Source organism: Muntiacus reevesi, chromosome 4, assembly GCF_963930625.1.
Source record: "Muntiacus reevesi chromosome 4, mMunRee1.1, whole genome shotgun sequence".
NCBI lineage: Eukaryota > Metazoa > Chordata > Mammalia > Artiodactyla > Cervidae > Muntiacus > Muntiacus reevesi.
The window spans coordinates 67,039,606-67,060,265 of record NC_089252.1 but is presented as its reverse complement, the minus strand read 5'-3'; the positions used below and the strand labels follow the sequence as shown (position 1 = coordinate 67,060,265).

Genomic DNA, 20,660 nt, shown 5'->3' with positions numbered 1-20,660 from the left:
TGCTAGGCTTCCCTGGCCTTCACTGTCTCCTGGAGTTTGTTCAAATTCCTATCTGTGGAGGCGGTGACGCTATCTATCTCCCCCTCTGCCTCCCTCTTCTCCTTTCTTTCATAGGCCATAATAAAATGAGAGGAGGGATTCCCTGGCAGTCCAGTGGTTAGGACTTGGCACTTTCACTGTTGGGGCCCAGGTCTGATCCCACAAGCTGTGTGGTGTGGCCAAAAAAAAGGACAGAGAGAGACTATGTGTGATTTTTTGGATATATTTTTCATCAATTAAATAGTCTTTAAACTATACAATTGCCTGATTTTTAAGGACTTCAGATCAAGGATCCACATACCAAGAATATAAAGGGATAAACTTCATAAATTTGCTTAAAGATTGTCAGGTGCTGCCAACCGTATCACATATGAAACCCCCTGAAGGAAAAAAAAAGGCTAGAATAAAACTAGTTTAGGGACTTCCCTGGTGGTCTCGTGGCTAAGACCTCATGCTCCCAAAGTAGGAGGGTCTGGGTTTGATCCCTGGTCAGGGAACTAGATCCTGCATGGCTCAACTAAAGAGATACCTCATGCAGCAATGAAGATGATCCTGAATGCTTCAAGTCAGACCTGGCGCAGCCAAAATGAATTAAAAAAAAAAAAGAAACCACAAACAAAAAAACAAACTAGTTTGGCAGAGTTAAGAAACCTTAGAAAATACTTTACTTTATAACATTACCACATGAGATTACTGATTTTTCAAATCCATGAAAAAGTGAATGTAATTTAAACTTCTTTGATTATTACTCTTAACACCTTGCTACACAAAGTAGCAATATCTACTAAAAATCCAGAGTCAATTTCTGGGGTAGGATCATGTGTATGTAAGGACACATGACATGCATTTTAACCAGGTACTTGCTCCCTGAAATCATGCTTTCCTCGAGCAGTGAAACAGACACTGCCGCCATCCGTGGGCTTACTTGGATCGGTGCTGCCTGCGCTGAGCTGGGCACAGACGTTGTCATTCTCTTGTAGAGCCTTCTTAAAGTAGAAAATTCCCAAATTGTGCTTGCTCATGGCAAAATGGATACAACCAAGATTATTCCAGAACATGCACCGCAAGCATTCACCTGAAAAAAACACAAATTTGTCCACAAACTAATTTTACTGTTGACACACATCCTACAAGATTCAGGCTCTTGGGGCTTGAGTTAATTCTATATTCAATGCCACTCAGACACTAGAGAACAGTTTACAAGGCATTCAAAATTTAGGAAAACATCTGAAAATTCTGTAAACTCCTTTCTCTTAGAATCTCTTATTAAAGGCGATAAATAAATCCAGCATATTGATTTTTTTTTCAGCATACTGATTTTGTTTGCCTGTTTATCTTTTTCTGATTTCATTTTTAATAACCACAGGCAAATGATACAAAAATGCAGAAGACAAGAAGTTTTTATTAGTAAGTACGAATTTCATCCACACAACAGTTCTGGGAGGAAAGAAGCAAGTTACAGAAGCGATAGAAGTATATTAAAGAACATGCAAACAGAACGTGTAAAATCCTGCTTTGTTTTGTTCAACTCTGTCTCCACTCTTCTTTCCATTCACACTCCTCTAACTATGATGATGGCTGAGCATCTATCTTCCCGTGTGAGTTGGGCATTTGTATTTCTTATCCTGTACACTTGCCTCTTCCTAGTTCTTAACCCATGTGAAAGATCTGGTTACAGATGTTTTCCTATTGGTTACCTGCTAGTGTGTACATTATAGAAACCTTCTGTCCCATGTGTTTCAATTATTCCCCCCCACTGCCAGCTTGTCATCTGTCTTGTGACTTGGTTAGAGTGTGTGTATGTGTATGCTTATGTTTTTAATCATAAAAAGTTTTACATTTTTATGTGGTCAAACTTAGTCATCTTTTCTAAACTGTATGGTTCTGAGATTTTGGATAATGTTTAATCAAGGCTTCTTCACCACAAAAATAAGATAGTCATCCAAGTTTTCTTTTGTTGTCTTTATGATTTTATTTTTACTTTTTAATCCTGCATGTGTCTGGATTTTATTTTGGTGTAATGAAAGCAATCCAAGCTTTAGTTTTGTTTTTTTTTTTTTAGTTTTCTTTTTCTAAATGGTTTCCCAAACATTCCTAAACAATTTGCTGACAGTCTGTCTTTTCTTCAATGATATAAAACACCAAATTAGATTGATAAAATTAATAATCAGAATACTCATTCAATGCTTAATTCTAAAAACTAAAGGCTGGCTTCATTTTGCTTTAAATTTAACTTATTTTTAATTTAAATTTAATTTTATCTTAAAATTAAGCAGTGATAATATTTAAGAAAGAAAAAAATCTAGGCTGAAGAAAAAAAGAGTAAGAAATATGTTTTAAAGGAGGTTGTTTCTTGTGGGTGGCATTATGAACAATTTAAGAAAAACTATTCCCAAATCTTCTCTAACAGGCCTACTTTATCAGCAGCAAACACTGAATTTTATACATGGCAAGCAAATGAAAGACTTTAAAACAAATATGATGAAAAATATCAATACATAAAGTATACAACTATATATAAAATCCTTCCTATTAGATTGTAAGTGTTGACTAGTCAACTACAACTATATATAAAATCCTTCCTATTAGATTATAAGTGTTGACTAGTCAACTACATGTCTGGCTCCATTTTAAAGAATGACAATATCAATTCTGAAATCAGCGTCAAGACAATCCAAGGTAAAATTTCTGCAATATATATTATCTTTTTAGTCTGAGAGACCATTTCAGTTTGGGTGTTAGAGGGTCTCTGAGGGGAAATTATGACAATAAAAACATGAAAAATAAAAATTTAGCAGAATTAGACATGGGTACTCAGAATAAGGAGAGTACCTGAGAGAATCATCATGGAAAACACTGCCTTTTTCTTCCTTTATGACCCCACTGGACCGAAGGGGTGAGTGGGGAAGGTCAGAGTGTGTTTACATGTGTGTTCTGTACACTGGTCTAAACAGAACCTCAGATGAAACAAATATTTATTTAGCTTTTGCATTCTGAACTTAGTCCAAAATATCTCTACTAGTTTAACCTCATTTCTTGAATAAACTGATTTTCTTCCTCCTCCATAAAACAGCAATGACATGAACTTAAATGAGAGTTGCAAATTTTACCTTTCATTTTAAATATTAATATTAAACAATTTGTTAAGGCTTTCTAAATAGAGGAAAGAATAGATAGCAGTAAGTAAATTCCTAATTTATAAAAATATTTTCAATATAATGGTCTAAAAAATATTTCATAATATCACTGCTTTTATGGGAGAGAAGGGAAAAAGTAACATCACTGTCTCTCATTTCCTTAAAAGGTCTCTCATTTCCCAAAGCAAAAGCCCAAAGTCCTTATGCCTTGGACACAATCTCTAAGCTGGTATTAAAACCAAAACGACCGAAAGAGTATCTGAGGTGAAAGACATGTAGCAGAAGTGAGGCATCTCTTAAAATGGAAACAAGTAATAAAAGAAAATTCTTAAAAAAAAAAAAGAAGAAAGAAAAAGGAAATTCTAGGAATTTTCTGCAGCAGAAATAAAAAATATTCTCATTCAAAAAATGAGCAAAAATCACTCTGAATAGCAGCCTAGGAAAAACAAAAAGCAACAAGGCATAGAAGAGTCAGGAAAAAAACACCAAAACTTCACCTTTCTTTTACCTGTTTTCATGAATCCTGGATGCTCAGCAATGTTTGAACTATTCAACAGTTTCACAGCTTTTCGATAATTGCCTCTTAAGTACTCAAAATTGCTCTTAAGAAACAGGGAAGGTGCAGACTGTAAAGAAAACACAAGTTTCTTACAGTTTGTTCTCAGATGCCTAATGAGAAATCATAATCACACCACTGCACTGGCACGTGGTCAAGGGCATAACCGAACCACGTTAAGTCAAGGTCGTGAAAACTATGGTCTCTGACTTTCCTGTTGCTTTCACAATCTGAAGCAATGAGACCTGGCAGGCAGCAATTCACAAACTGAATCATTAAATGTCTACCTAAAAAAATACATACAACATGTATGAATAAGAATATAGTCTGCAACGTATCCTTTGCAGACAGCACTGACTGTCTTCATCTGTTATACTATTAACTGAAAGCCAATTTAACAGGACTAGGTCCTTCATCTTAATGATTATTATAGACTGGTGATCTCCCTTATCTTCTAGGACACAAATACACCTTCATTGGAACCCAAAGTACAAATAATTAAATGCTTTTCCAAGTGTCATTTTATGGATGGAAAAATTTTCTAACAGAATGCCTGTTTTCAACAGTGAGTATTTCAACAATACAATAATCGTGTTTTGGATCACAGACCAGCTTTCGATTTTCCTGAAATTTGCTCCTGAAGTTTTCCCTGATGTGGGTATGACTAACAATGATTTACTTTCCTGTTCATCTCTCCCCTCTGATGATGGCATCCTTAAAGAAAGGGATTCATGTCTTTTCTCCCCAAAAAGACTTGATAATAGCCTCAAGTCTAACCCTCAGGTCTGGGCTACAATGTTCTCTGAAATCCCTTGAAACTCACCCAGTGGCTAATTTGGATCCTGCCTGAGATTTCTAGAGTCAACTTTCCTGAACTTTTCCTACTATAAACTGTACCTCTTTATGACTTCACACTTCTAATTTACAGTTTTCCTAAAAGTATCTGTCTCTTTACTGTCTTAAGGCTACTTACCAGTGCAGGGTTGGGGTGGAGGGAAAGGAAAGGGTATTTTTAACTCAAATACTCTTAGCACCAATCAAACTGAAGGTAATGTCGATCCAAAGATCATTTGGAAGGGGCAGGTTTGGGCAACAACCAAATTATTTACCTTTAATAAATGTGTTGAGTATAGTCTAAAAAAAATACTACAGTATCTAATAACAGTAAATGTTTAAGTTAATTGTGATAAATCGCTCACAGAATGCAGGACAGCAGTATACTAAGGGGGAAATGTTTGTTACAGTTTTAAGTGAGAAAAACACTGTAATAAATAATACACATCAAATGATCAGTAGTTCACAATTCAATATAAAGGCTTTTATCTGGCAATATACATACACTACAATGAACATAAGTTACTTAAAACTGATAAATAACTATGGTGAAAATAAGAAAATTTGGGACATAAAAGCTACCAATTAAAAAAAAAAAGTCAAGAAACTTACATTCCCAGCTGTATTCATGACGGACTTGATTTCCCTTTTGCATGCCTTTAGGGACTTCATTTGGATATATGCTCTTACTTTATACTGTCAAAGGAAAAACACTAGTATGTAAGAACTGTGGTGAATTTACACATGCTGAAGAAATTTTACTTTTTTCTTTTTTTTTTCATGTATTTTTATCAGTTGCAGGCTAATTACTTTACAATATTGTAGTAGTTTTTGCCATACACTGACATGGAAGTTTTACTTTCTAGTTAAGAAAATTAAACCCAAACTATTCACAACACAGTTATACCCGGTACTTGTGAAAGTGGGTTTAAAAAATTTTTTTAATTATCTTAATCTATTTTTACTGTACTCTTGGAATATACATTAAAAAAAAAAAATCTCTCTTGGAATACACTTTTAAAAATTAAAATATGGTTGAATGAAATTTATATCTAAGTTCCAAGCAAAAAATCCTACCAATCCTTAATTGTATATGGCTAACTAACAATGAATTTTCAAATTCTACAAACTGATTTTTATCATCCAATATGTTCCTGGGCCATTTCTCTCAATTTTCTATAGAGAATTAAAAGAAATAATATTACATTATCACCTTAAGCAAAATATACTTAGATAAATGTGCTTCTAAATTTTATTACTTCAAAATGAATAAACATACATGTCTTTACTGTTTTCAGTGATCACATCCTTCAGCATTCATAACTACAAGTAAATACATGTCACGTGTAACTTCTCTGAAACTTTACGCTACCTGATGTATCTTTGACTTCGCAGCTTCTATTAGCGCTCCACCTTCAGCTTTATGATTAGATCCGTCTTTGTTGGTATTATTACCGGTCTGCGGGGTGGTAAAACAAAGCTAACCAAGATTAAATATTTTTCACCATAACTGAAATCACTGACTTACAAGTGAGCTAATCTGAATCACCTAGAGAACATTTTCAAGATTCTGAATCCCAGGTCCCATTTGGGTGCGTGACAGGAAACTCTTAAGAAGTTCACAGTTGAGTATAATGATGGGCTAGGTATAAAAAGCATGGATATTACTTAGGCAAAACTGATTATCTTCCTAAAACACAGAACAGATCATGTCATTCCCTCTTTAAAAATTTTCTCTGTGGGCTTCCCTCTGTGGGCAGTCCAGTGGTGAAGAATCTGCCTTGCAATGCAAGGGACGCCAGTTTGATCCCTGGTCTGGGAAGATCGCACATGCCTTAGAGCAACTAAGCCTGCCCACCCCAACTACTGAGCCTGCATGCTGCAATTACTGAAGCCAACTCCCCACAGCTACACAAAGCCTGCACGCAGCAATGGAGGCGCACCACAGTCTAAAAATAACATAAAAAAATCTTTTGTAAAAAAAGAAAAAAAGAAAAAACTTTCTTTGGGACTTCCTGGTGGGTTAAGAATTTGCCTTGCAATGCAAGGGATACCAGTTTGATCCAGTCTGGGAAGATCCCAGATGCTGTGGGACGACTAAACCCATGCCCCACAAATACTAAAGCCTGTGCTCTGCAACAAGAGAAGCCGCCAGTGAGAAGTCCAAGCACTGAAACTAGAGAAAGCCTGTACACGGCAACTAAGAGCCAGTGCAGCCAAAAAAACAGAAAGTAATGGCAAGGCTATCATTTAAAAAAAAGAAAGCAGACCAGTGGTTACCAGAGGCTGAGGGAAGGAGGGAAGGGGAATGACTGCTAACAGGTACAGGGTTTCTTTTTGGAGTGATGACAAATGTTCTGGAATTCAGATAGTGGTAATGGTTGCACAATTATGTGAGTATACTAAAACCCAATTAACTGTACTCTTTAAAATGATAAATTCTGTGTATGTGAATTATGTTTCAATAAACCTATTCAAATAATGTTTAGTAACCACAAATACTAAACATACTTTACATTTTAGTCTGATCACCTTAGAACGCTCACCTCATTCTTTCCATTTTTGTTATTGTTTCCCTGTGAAATCATTTTTTCCAGAACAGCAAGAAGATGTAGAGCTTTCTCAGCCTGGTAGGTTAATATATACAGGTCTACGAGCAAAAAACACACTGCTTGGGCAAATTTTTCTTCTGGGGGTAAAAAAAGAAAAAAAGAGAAAAACAAGAAAAGTCACAATTCAAGATAATATTTCAGACCATTCCCCCAAAAGAAAGCTCTAAAAAGCAAAGCCTGAGTCTTTTACTTAAAGGAGTGTTCATTCCCTAAAGTCACGTGTGGAAGTCAAGTGCAGTATCAACTATGTCATCCCATTAGGCTTCTCAAGGCCTCACATATCAGGGATTCTGGTGCCTGAAATTCCTTTGGCAAAGTATCTACCAAATATCAGCCCTTATAATGAGGAGTATTATGTTAGGTAGAAGGAAGCCTTAATTCCACAGCCTGGTTACTTAACAGATGCACAGCGTCTGCACATCACGGAACTATTTAAACTCAGCTGACCGACCTGAAAAGAGGAGGGAATACTTCACGTGCCTGATGGCAGGGGGTGGACTAGGTGATCTCTTGTTCGTTCCTTCTAACCCTAAAAAGGTCTGTGACTCTAGGAAAATAAGACTTCCTTTCTCGGCACTGAGATAGAGGACATAAACAAGGTGACGAGAGACACAAAAGGAACAAGGTGTAGACTGGAGCATGCCAGAAGTTGAAATGGCCAAGAGGAAAATGTAAGGACAAAAATTCCAAGGAGGAAGAACCAGTGGAGAAGGGAGGGATAAGCTGGTATATGACAGGACACCATTCTCCTTTCCTTTCTGAAGAGAAGATGAACAGAAATGGTCTAAATGAAGGCGGCCAGAGAGAGACATGGGCATAGGGAACAAGTATATGGACACCGAGGGGAAGACCGCAGGATGGAGTGAGCTGGGAGGCTGGGACTGACACGTATACAGTACTACGCGTAAAACAGAGAACCATGAGAAGCCAGTGTGCGGCCCAGGGAACTCTATCAGCGCTCTGTGGGGGCCTAGATGGGGGGCAATGAGAAAACGAGGGGATGCATGTACAGCTGATCCACTCTGCTGTACCGCAGAAACTAACACATTGAAAAGCAACTAGTTGTACTCCAGCAAAAACTTATTAAAGGCCAAAAAAAAAGGCTGCTATAGTCAAGAACTGAACATTTCAGGGGAAGCCCCTGGTGGTCCAGGGGTTAGGATGCCATGCTTCCAGTGACGGGGCCTGGGTGCGATCCTGGGCCCGACAAGCCTTCCTGATGCCAGGCTTGCGCTTACACAGCGGCCACGGTGGAATCCACTTAAGACTAAGTGATGCATTGACGTGCCAAGGTCACACGTCTAGAAGGGCTACCCACCTCAGCTGAGAACCCGCCACAGTGCCGGATCTGTGCTGCTCCCCCGGGCCCCCGCGACACTGTCTTCTCACTCTCCGGAACCACCATCACCGCAGGGCCTCTGCATACACTACAACCTCTGGCTCTGATGCTTCCCCGCCAATTGCAAGGCTTACCTCTCCTCTTCACTTGAGCCACTTTCCAAATACTGTCTTATTCCAGGCCTTCCTCAATTACCTTATCGAAAAATGACATCCTCAGACAATCCTCTTACCCCATTTTAGCCTTTCTTCCCAGGATTTAACTACCTCACAATACATATTTGTTGTATTGCTCTCTCTGCCATTAGAAGATAAGCTTAATGAAAGTGAAGACTTGACTGCATTCACTATTATCTTCCGACTCCAAAACAGCAGCTGCTCAATAAACTTATGTTGTATGAAGAGCCAAGTAATAGTTAAACAAAATTTTCCAAGAAGGAAAATGGATCTGAATACGGTTGGTGTTTGTTGCTCAGCTGCTAAGTTGAGCTTGACTCTTTGCGACCCCATGGCCTGCAGCATGCCAGGCTCTCCTGTCCTTCGCTCTCTCCTGGAGCTTGCCCAAACTCATGTCCACTGAGTTGGTGATGCCGTCCAACCATCTTATCTTGTGTCATCCCCTTCTGCTATTCTGTGCTCACAGTACAGCACACAGTACAGACGACAACGGTCTCAGAAATTCTAAACACCAGCTTCAGAGAGAAAACACACCCACGCCATCCCAGAAGTAGAACTGTGATTCGCAGCTTTACAGGGCAAATATCTGGTCCCTGGTCACATGGTCTTTCACCACTCCTGCCCTATCTGCCAGGCACAGTGTCCTCGGGGTTGGGGGGCAGAAAAGAGCCTGGGAAAAGCCTCCCCACAGCCACAGTGAGAGCTGTCCAGCCAGCCGTCGGCACGGGGACCTGGCATCTTCCCAAAGCAGCATCTGTCCTACCGTGACCGTAACAGCAGTCACGGACTTATAAATCCAGAATAGACACTAGAGTTTTGAATTTAAAAGAAAGGCCCCGTGGAGAACAAGACACCTGAAAGATGCTTGCTTGCAGCAAGCCAAGCGCCCTCTCTACACACTTCTTAGGTCCGGCTTTGCTGGTGCTTTATTCACTCCCTCTTCTTTCCGTATCCTTACTTTACTTTTAATCGGAGTGTAGCTGCTTTCCAAAGTCATGCCAGTTTCTGCTGTATAGTAAAGTGAATCAGCTACACTTAAACATATACCCCTGTTTTTTGGATTTCTGTCCCATTCAGGCCACCACAGAGCAGTGGTCCTTACTTTTCTCAGCATTCTTATGTGAGGGTGGTAACTGTAAGCTAGTTAACAAAAGGCTAATAGTATCCTATAGGATCTACTCTATGATCACCTACAGAATTTCAATTAGGCAATATATGAAATAAAATACTACCCTGTCCTCCTCACTTCCAAAACACTCCCTCCTTAATACAGCAGTCAAGAAAGAAAGGATCAGGTACGCTAAGGCAGTGTTTAAAGAGCAAAGAAAAAAAAAATTAGTGAATCTTTCCAATCAGGAACAGCATTTGCAACAGTTATCTTAAAAAACTGGGGTTGGAGGTTGGGGAGGGCGGGGTAACAGCAGGATGTTAAAGAAAAACCTAGATTCATCTAAAAGTGATAGAATTTTTATTTTTTCTAGCCATTAAGATAATCTGACACTGCTTTTTCTTTCTTTAAACACTCATAAAGGATTCTGATTTAGGTTATCTAGACACAAGTATCACAGACCTTTGCAAGTATGAGGAGATAGGCAAATTTCTTGACAGATGACATACCGAAAGGTTCTATGAACTGATAAAGTTTTTCCCCAACGGATATGGCCTCTGTATACTGCCGCAGATGATATAGGATGACTGCTTGATTGTAATACAACATGCTGTTTTCAACATCATCCAACCCATCCATTTCTTCAACAGCCGAGTGTACCTATGAAACAATCAAAGGAGATTATATTCTAACAGTAAGAAAATAAAGAGTAAAGGTACAAGAAGCTGATGAATAAGCAGGACACAGGCCAACATTTTTAATCTAAAATCTCCCTCACTGTCAACAGGACCTATAGGTTTTGTTGTAAATTTCTGGCTGTGCTGGGTCTTCACCGCTGCGCACAGACCTTCTCCAGTCGCAGAGAGCGGGGCTTACTGCCCAGTCACAGAGCGGGCGCTTCTCACCGTGGAGCACGGGCTCTAGGGGCGCGAGTTCTAGTAGCTGGATCCCTGGCTGATCCTTGGGTCAGGAAGATCCCCTCGAGGGGGAAATGGCAACCTGTTCCTGTATTCTTCCCTGGAAAAATCCCATGGACAGAGGAGCCTGGTGGGGTCTCAGGCTACAGTCCGTGGGGTCTCAAAGAGTGGGACATGACTGGGTGGGCCCGCACACACACTACAGCATGCTGGTACTCATGAATTTAGCGCGGGGGCCCAAAAGCCAAACAGAACTGGGTTCACGTGGCTCTTATTACGTAAAGCTTTGTGTCTTTGGACAATATACAAGTCATCTGGACCTTAGCGTTCAAGTCTACAAAAGGAGAAAAAAAATGCACTAGCTACTTCATCGGGCTACTGGGAGGAATAAGTGAGCTGTCCGACAGAAGTTCTTAGTTACATAAGGTCTCACTGTGCGGTGAGCACTGAAGGTCTGCCACCAGCCCTCTTCAGTATCAAAGGTCTAACCATGTGATGCTATCGTGACCAGACCAATGACCAGGGCAAGTCCCAAACCATATATAAATTACAGCTTCTATTTGAACAATTAATTATTTCCTGACCCAAAATGCTAAACAATTTGACATTATTATTAATAATCAGATCTTTCAGTTGTAAGTAAGATTATAACTCAGCAACATGTCTTACCTACATTCTTGTAGGTAATCACAGAGCAGATCCTATAGAATACAATTAGCCTTTTGTTAACTAGCTTACAGTCACCAGCTTCAAAGAAGAATGATAAGAAATGCTGAGAAATATTTTTCACATATTTCCATTTTAATTCTTTCCCAAAGCTCCAAAGCTCAGTCAGATTTTGTATATTTGCTTATTCTGTTCAAGTTTGAAACCCAACAGAAAGTAAAATCACATACCATACCTTCATTTCCTAGAAAATGAATTGTATACCAATAAAACTAATACAAATGCTGCAAATATATTAGAAATTGTGCTGTTAATATCAAATAAAAAGTCACATTAATTTTACTTAACTAATTTTATTTCATAATTTAGAGAGCACCACAATATTTTATAATGAAATTCATGTATGTATTACCTGATTCTTCAGCTGGTTAAGTGTTTGTCTCAAACTATCTGTTGTTGTCTGGTTACTTTTAAAAAACTCAGCTACCGCTGTATTCAAAATTATTTTATAATCATCTTTGTTTATATCTTGTAGGCAGGCAAGATGCTGTAGACAGACATCGTAATTTCCAGCCTAAAACAAAAATACACAAACAAAATCACATACCAACTTTAAGAACTTTACATTCATTTCCAAATATATTTCATTCATCTTTATTTAAAAGCTTTTACAAAGATATAATTTCCCTAAATATACTAAAATCACTAGATGAAGTAATAGTCACATCAATTAAAAAATTGTGATATGATTTTGGAAACACAAAAACTTGGTAATGGCTCAAATTATTCCCATTCCTTTCACGATACTTAAAGAAATTTAAAATTAAAGAAATTTAAACCTAAACCTACTCTCTGAAGCTAACTCTTAAGTTAGTACAGAACAAAGATCCTAAATTCACGGTGAAAATATTCATGCTTGACAGATTCTAAAAATGGAACAGATTAAGAGAAACCATTTCTTACTGTGAAAGCTTGGAAAGCATTGGTGGACAGCTCCTTCTCCTGATCAGTGATCCCAGAGGACGGGCCTGTGCCTTCATGTTTCTCTGCTCCCTGATCTGCAAATATACAAGTTTGATAGTTCTTTAGAAGTAACAGCTGTCCAGGCAATGTGTCCCGAGTCTTCCTCTTAATTGTCTTCTTTCTACTGAAGTTGCCAAAGTCAGACCTTTCTCAACTATAATGAATAATTGGTATTTTTGTATTTATTTTTATTTTTTGGCCATGCGGCATGTGTGATCTTAGTTCCCAGACCAGGAATTAAACCCTGCCCCCTGCATTGGAAGTGCAGATTCTTAACCACTGAACCACCAGGGAAGTTTGCTAACTAACGTTATAAGTGAGGAATGAAGCAGTCTTTCAAAAACTTAAGAAATGTCTCCCTTTGCTGTGGAAATCCTTATATAAGGATTACAGGACATTCAGGCTGAGAATAAAGTGCTCTCTTAAAAAATATCAGATCTGGGACTTCCCTGCCTACCAATGCAGGGGACACACGGGTTCGATCTCTGGCCCAGGAAGAATCCACATGCCACGGGGCAACTAAGCCCGTGTACCACAATTACTGAGCCGGTGCTCCAGAGCCCACAGGCTGCCACTAGACAAAGCCTAAGTGCAACAATAAGGACCCAGCACAGCCAGAAAGAAAGAAAAACAAATAACTCTTGTCTTAAAAAAAGAATCAGATCTGCCTCCCACCACAGCAATACACCCCAAATCTCACATATTTAAAAACTTATGCCAGGCGCTAGAGACACAAAGAGATTATAAATACAAGGGAGACGCCTTCAAGAAGTTTATAATCCAGCTAGAATGTAGTAACATTTAACAATGAGAAAATGACACTGATAAGAATTCATAGGTAATTACCAGGCAATGAAGGCTTTCAGAGGCTTAGAAATCGAAAAGCCAGGATGAATACATTTAAAAAGCTTCCTTAACAGAAGTTTCCATATATATTAATTATTTCTGCCCTATAATTTACTGTTTTAAAAATTAGTTTTTTATTAAAAAAAAAATCCCAAAAAAATGCAAAAATCTCAGCTAGTGCAAGTTTTAAACTACTCAAGGACAACACCTGTTGAGTCTGAGTGTAAACTGGTCAGACCTCCTGGGAAGTAATCACCAATACCTGTCTATGTACAATGTCTTGACCAAACAACCCCACTTCCAGGTATTCACTCTACAAAAACACAAAGATGCTCAATGCAGCACTGTTTATAATAGTGAATGTCTAGAAATAAACACCCTTCAGTTAAGAAAGCTGCTAAGTAAACGGTGGTATAGAAATACAATGTCACACTAAACAACTGTTAGAAGCTGAGTCCCTACAACGTGTTGACATGGAGAAACATCCTCAACATCTTCTTAAATAAAAGCTGCAGACTGCAAACAGTTTTATACAACAGAGCTCCACGTTTTATAAAAATATATACACAGATACTTATTTCTGAATATATATAGAGTAAAATTTGGAAGGATAAACATCCAGTTTTTAGTGGTTACCTTCAGGGAACGGGACAGAAGACAGATTTTCCTTTCCTTCCTATTGCTCTTAACTGTGAGACCCAGGAGGGCTCTGTCTACGGTGCTTTTCTGGATACAAAACTTTCTGACCCCTCCTGTTCATTCTGCCCCCCTCCCCCCTACCCCCGCCATCTTGTCCCATTTCTTGCTTGTAGGAAAAAGCTTCAGACTCCTAGATCTTCCTTAAGGTTCAAAGGGCAGATTCAAACAGTAAACAGGAAAGATGGAGCAGTCAAGAAACAGCAGGGCAGGGTCCTGGTTCCTGCTCAATGAATATAGGTATCTCTGAGTTCTTCTGCAGGAACTCAGGCCCTTACCCAAATGGAGGATGGTAACCAGGCTAGGCACGAGATTCTTGGTTACCTCACCACCAGCCTATCAGAGGAAAGCCATAAACCCTGCAGCTCTCAACCCAGGTTTTGCCTACAAAAACTTTTTGCTGCAAACTGTTGGGGGAATTTGAGTTTTTTTAGCACAAGCTACGCATTCTCCTTGCTTGGCCCTGCAATAAACCTTTTTGTGCTCCAAACTCTGACACTTTGGTTTGCTTGGCTTCACTGTGCCTCAGGCACACAAACTTGCATTTGACAACAACTGTCTAAATTTTTATAATGATCACTGATCACTTTTTTTTTTAAGTTTTATTTTTAAATGCCTGCCTAGGGACTTTCCTGGTGTTCCAGTGGCTAAGGCTTCACACTCCCAATCCAGGAGGCTGGGTTTCTGGCCCGGAGGAGGAACCAGATTCCACAAGCTACAACCAAGAGTTCTCATGTTGCAACTAAGGCCCAGTGTAGCCAAATAAACAAATAAAAACAAATATTAGATAAATAAGTATCTAAAACTAATGTAAGGTTTAGAAGTAAGATAAGGGTCTAGTGACTGCAAGATCTATCAGATGGAGACTGTGTGGCAGGGTTGGGGCGGGGGGGGGGGGAGGGGTTGCTTCTAGATGTGTGAGAATTCATTAAACTATAGGTACTTTTTTGGTGGGGCTGCACCATTCAGCATGTGGGGTCTTATTTCCCTGACCATGGATCAAACCTGTGCCCCCTGCAGCAGAACTGTGGAGTCTTAACCCTGGACTACACGGGAAGTCCTGGTATATTTTGATAACAGCCTAGAAAACTGTTTTCCAGGAGCATGTCAAAGAACCCAGTGTCAAAAGAGCTGATTTTAGGAAGCCCTCAGTTCAGTTCAGTCACTCAGTCGTGTCAGACTCTTTGCGACCCCATGGACTGTAGCACACCAGGCCTCCCTGTCCATTACCAACTCCTGGAGCTTGCTCCAACTCATGTCCATCAAGTCAGTGATGCCATCCAACCATCTCATCCTCTATATTCCCCTTCTCCTTCTGCCTTCAATCTTTCCCAGCATCAGGGTCTTTTCCACTGAGTCAGTTCTTCACATCAGGTGGCCAAAGTATTGGAGCTTCAGTCTCAGCATCAGTCTTTCCAATGAATATTCAGGACTGATTTCCTTTAGGATGGACTGGTTGATTCTCTTTGCTGTCCAAGGGACTCTCAAGAGTCTTCTCTAACACCACAGTTCAAAAGCATCAATTCTTCAGTGCTCTGCTTTCTTTATACTCTAACTCTCACATCCATACATTACTACTGGAAAAATCATAGCTTTGACTATACGGACCTGTGTCAGTAATGTAATGTATCTGCTTTGTAATATGCTGTCTAAGTTGGTCATGGCTTTTCTTCCAAGAAGCAAGCATCTTTGAATTTCATGGCTGCAGTCACCATCTGCAGTGATTTTGGAACCCAAGAAAATAAAGTCTGTCACTGTTTCCATTGCTTCCCCATCGATTTACCATGAAGTGATGGGACCAGATGCCATGATCTTCGTTTTCTGAATACTGAGTTTTAAGCCAGCTTTCTCTCACTCTCCTCTTTCATCAAAAGGTTCTTTAATTCTTCTTCGCTTTCTGCCATAACGGTGGTGTCATCTGCGTATCTGAGGTTATTGATATTTCTCCCTCCAATGTTGATTCCAGCTTGTGTTTCATCCAATCCAGCCATTTTGCATGATGTACTCTGCATATAAGTCAAATTAAGCAAGGTGACAATATACAGTTTTGATGTACTCCTTTCTCAATTTGGAACTGATCCATTGTTCCACGTCCAGTTCTAACTGTTGCTTCTTGATCTGTATACAGATCTCAGGAGGCAGGTAAGGTGATCTGGTATTCCCCTCTCTTTAAGAATTTTCCACAGTTTGTTGTGATCCACACAGTCAAAGGCTTTGGTGTAGTCAATGAAGCAGAAGCAGATGTTTTTCTGGAACTCTTTTGCTTTTTCGAGGATCCAGTGGATGTTGGCAATTTGATCTCTGGTCCCTCTGACTTTTCTAGATCCAGCTTGAACATTAGGAGGTTCTCGGTTCACATACTGTTGAAGCCTGGCTTGGAGAATTTTGAGCATTACTTTGCTGGTGTGAGAGATGAGCGTGTGGAAGCCCTGGCCAGGCACGTAACAGCAGTCAGTAAAGACTCCCAGTTTCCCCATTGTCACGGTACAATGAAAACACATGTCTCAGAATTAGTCACATTTCCAGTCTAATCTCCCCTTGGCCACCTGTCTCTCTGCTTAGAGATGTAACTAAATATTAGCTTCCTTCCCACTTTCCCTATCACAGAACAACTAAGGACTCCACTGTGGCTTTTTTTCTTTAACAAAATACTTATTTCTGCACTTTAAATATACAAATAAACAATGAAATTAGATTTAGTGTGAATAGCTCCTTAGATCACTGTGAAACCCCTATTATTAAACTGAATACTTGAGAATCTTTAAAACAAAATGCAACTTGTGAACTCATCTAAGACTTAGATCTGCTACCAAAAAAAAAAAGATATTCTGGTATTTGGGTTTATAAGAAGTGTTACTTCTGATAATTAGTTACATAAATTAGTATTTCATTTTCACTTTGCATACAGAGATAAGAACTGAGTCCTAACAGGAAGGAAAAACTAATAGTTTGATGAAGAGAGCTCACTGGTTTAAGAAGACTCTGTCAAAGAGCTTTTTCTTTAAAAAGCTAGTGAGTTTCTGTTAACTGCTTACACAATACACCTGCCTGGCAAAACTTTCAAGTGCACAATTACAGTAAAGACCAATTTCTTTTTTTTTTTTTGGTTTGTTTTATTTCTACAGCTTTATTGCTACCAACCAATCTCCCTCCACCCTTGTGCACACATGCTCAGTCATGTAACCCCATGGACTGCAGCCCGCCAGGTTCCTCTGTCCATGAACTTTTCCAGGCAAGAATACTGGAGTGGGTTGCCATTTCCTTCTCCAACCAATTTCTTTAAAATGTGTAAAAATAAGGACACAGGATTTTAGGATCCCCAAAAAGCAAAGCATGAGTTTAGATCGAGATGGAACCTCAACTCTAGGCATAGTCATCATATTAACAATGAACATAAATATTAATACTTAAAAAATTTTTAAAGGAACCCTGATGTATCTCCCCTCATACAGAAGTACACTAAGTTGAAACCAAATACCCCAAATTCTTAGTTTGCCATCAAGTTATCTACACAGCTTTTTCTAAAATACAGCCTCTCTACATTAGATGGCATTCTTTAACAGGGCTTCTAGGTCCAAACGTCATTTATAAATTGTGATTTATAAATACAGGGCAGAGGGAAACACAAGACAATTCACCAAGGCACTGACGAGTTAAGCGCTACTTTCCACCAGAAGCAGACTGGTTCATGTGGCCACTGCTATGATTATCCTCTATAAACTGTGCTGGTGGTGGCGTAGTCACTTCAGTCGTGTCCGACTCTGCGACCCCATGGACTGGAGCCCACGAGCCCACCAGGCTCCTCTGTCCATGGGATTCTCCAGGCAAGAACACTCGAGTGGGTTGCTCTTTCCTCCTCTAAGGAATCTCTCCTGCCCAGGGCTCAAACCCAGGTCTCCTGCGCTACAGGCAGGAGACTGAGTCACGCGGGAAGCCCCTAGAAACTGCAAGTCTCCTAAAATCCTCTAAATAAGGACAGAAGCACTTTGATAAGCTAGACTCTAAGGCTGACAAGAGACTCTGAAACAGACATTTTAGAGAACTGAGCTCATAAACAGCCTCTTACATGTTAACCAGCCATTATTCTACCTACATTCTTTTACTTCAAGATAAAACTTAAGGGAAAAAATTCCTATTTCAATGGGATTAGTAATTTTATTTTCCATATCTTTATGCACTTTTCAAGTTATCTCCAAGGAACAGTCTTTAAAGCATTCATTTTGGAGGTAACTTACTGACTTCTTACCAGAGAGAGTCTGCACATAGTTCCATAATGTGTCTTTATTTGTCCAAAAATAGTCTCCGTTGCCAATTGAAAGAGTATATGACCGTTCATCCCTAAACTTGACCTTCCTTCTACTCTGGCCTAATGAACAGGGCTGACCATCGAGGCGTACAGAGCTCTTTGGCACACAAACCTTGACGCTCTTTAAGCCAACAGGCTTCATTTCTAACCAAACAATCAGGCTTAAACTAAGTAGAAAAGAAACACACCACTTTCCCCAAACTGAAAAAAGTCAGTTAACTGAAAGCCCAGACAGATTCCAGTACAGAATGTTAACGATTCAAATCTGATTGGAGGAGGATCTTCCGTACAAGTTACACTTCTCCAAACAGAGCTCCAATGAGGTTCAAGGAAAGAAAACTTTCCTGCAAAACAAAAGAAATGAAGGCCTAACGAAAATCTGCTGCTATACTCGCAAAACAGTGTTGATGCCTTTGTGAAAGAAAATTTTAAATAAGAAGGATGCCATTTCAAAGAAAAATAATTCAGGTTTACCACAGCCACCATCCAGCTAAGGTTCACAAGCCTCACATGTGGTTTTCTATCACTGGACCAGTATACCTGTCTTAGCAAGTCAAAAATGCGATGGCCGATTTGTCCACAGCTCAGAGGAGTACCCGGTGACCAGCAAGGCCACAGACCTGAACTCAGAAGACATAAAGGACAGAATGAATAGCAAGTACCAGGAATATCAGCATATACTGGGGAAGACAAGCAAATCAGAACACTACCAACGCGGATAAGCATTTTTATTTTCATACCTGAGAGTAGTCTGGGGGCATAGATTTACTCTAGTTTTCACACATTAATACTTACTAATTTATGAGTTCAAAAAGCTGAGATTTTTCCTCAAACTTTCACATTCAACTTAGACAACTTACTCTATTTGGAGTTTTCGTTTTAAAGGGCTGTGATGAATGTTTGATTTCACTTACCCTTTCAAACATAAAATTTTAACTACTTTAAATAATTTAATATAACCCATTTTAGAACAACCTTTGACTTAAAAATACAAAATTTCCTAAGAACTCAAACAGCTTATAAATCTAAAAAATTAAGCTTATGAAAACAGTGACTCTTTAATTATGTGCATGCAATAATATAGAATGGCTTCAATTTATAATCACAACTCTGAGTCAATCATTTACTCAATTATACATTTTAAGTTGGAATTATAACACTAAATTCTTAAACGTTAAAAACACTTAAAATATGTAGATCACTTAAAAACAATTTATGTACAGACTCCATTAACTACACTTTGATTAAAAAATAAAAAGGTTTAAAAAAACACAGATTCCTTATTGGACCTTGGAAAAAGCAAATGGCAAGACGGCACTGCACAGTTTATTTCTTCTTTTGCATACATATACACATATACATGGTTTTCCCTGGTGGCTCAAGTGGTAAAGAATTTGCCTGCAATGTGGGAGACTGGGGTTCAATCCCTGGGTGGGGAAGATCTCCTGGAGAAGGGGTGACAACCCACTCCAGTATTCTTGCCTGGAGAATTCCATGGACAGAGGAGCCTGGAGGGCTACAGTCCATGGGGTTGCAGAGTCGGACACGTGTGTGTGTGTGTGTGTGTGTGTGTGTGTGTGTGTGTGTGTGTGTGTGTGTGTGTGTGTGTGTGTGTGTGTGTGTGTGTGTGTGTGTGTGTGTGTGTGTGTGTGTGTGTGTGTGTGTGTGTGTGTGTGTGTGTGTGTGTGTGTGTGTGTGTGTGTGTTTGATGTGAGCTTGGAGAGTCTGGAAGAACACACAAACTCAGTTACCTGGAGAGTGAGATTGGGCAGAAGTGATAGAGGACTTCATATTTTTTTCCTTATGTTTTAAATAAAATAAAAATAGCCTTGGCTTCAAGTTCTCTCATTTTGTTTGTTCTTCTTACCACTTAAAAATCTTTACTGGAGTATAGCTGCTTTACAACGCTGTTAGTTTCTGCTGTATAGCAAAGTGGATCAGTTACACGTATACATGCGCCCCCCCCTTTTCTCGGCTGCCTCCCCATGCAGGTCACCACAGAGCAGAGCAGAGTTCCCTGCGCTGGACAGCAGATTCTCATTAGTTATCTTCTTATACAGAGTATCAGTAGTAATATATATGTCAATCCCAGTCTCCCAGTTCATCCCACATTCCTCCTTTCCCCTTGGTGTCCATATTTTGGTTCTCTATGTCTGTGTGTCTATTTCTACTTTGCAAATAAGATTGTCTATACCACAATTTTTTCAACAAACACACACCTTACCTCAGCTGATCTTCCACAAGCTATAACCAGGTGAGGTAAATAAATCAGGAAGCTACTAGGAATAAATTAAGAGACTATTAGGACCCCATTTTACAAATGAAGAAACAGGTTTAATGTAGAACCTTTTTCAAGAGCAAGGCTTCATTCTCACGAAGTATTCCCAATCATCCACAAGTCCTGT

General features: G+C 39.3%; 1 protein-coding gene across 2 annotated transcripts in view; it reads right to left on the bottom strand.

Moving 5' to 3' along the window:
• Positions 1-20,660, bottom strand: part of CNOT10 (CCR4-NOT transcription complex subunit 10) — a 57,660-nt gene that overhangs the window by 29,791 nt on the left and 7,209 nt on the right. For both annotated transcript variants that reach the window (XM_065935232.1, XM_065935231.1), the window contains exons 2-9: positions 12,348-12,442; positions 11,797-11,958; positions 10,311-10,461; positions 7,113-7,255; positions 5,939-6,025; positions 5,179-5,262; positions 3,685-3,802; positions 965-1,114 (exon numbers count right to left, since the gene is read on the bottom strand). In XM_065935232.1, coding sequence (XP_065791304.1) covers positions 965-1,114; positions 3,685-3,802; positions 5,179-5,262; positions 5,939-6,025; positions 7,113-7,255; positions 10,311-10,461; positions 11,797-11,958; positions 12,348-12,442 — 990 coding nt within the window. The remainder of the gene's footprint in view (positions 1-964; positions 1,115-3,684; positions 3,803-5,178; positions 5,263-5,938; positions 6,026-7,112; positions 7,256-10,310; positions 10,462-11,796; positions 11,959-12,347; positions 12,443-20,660) is intronic.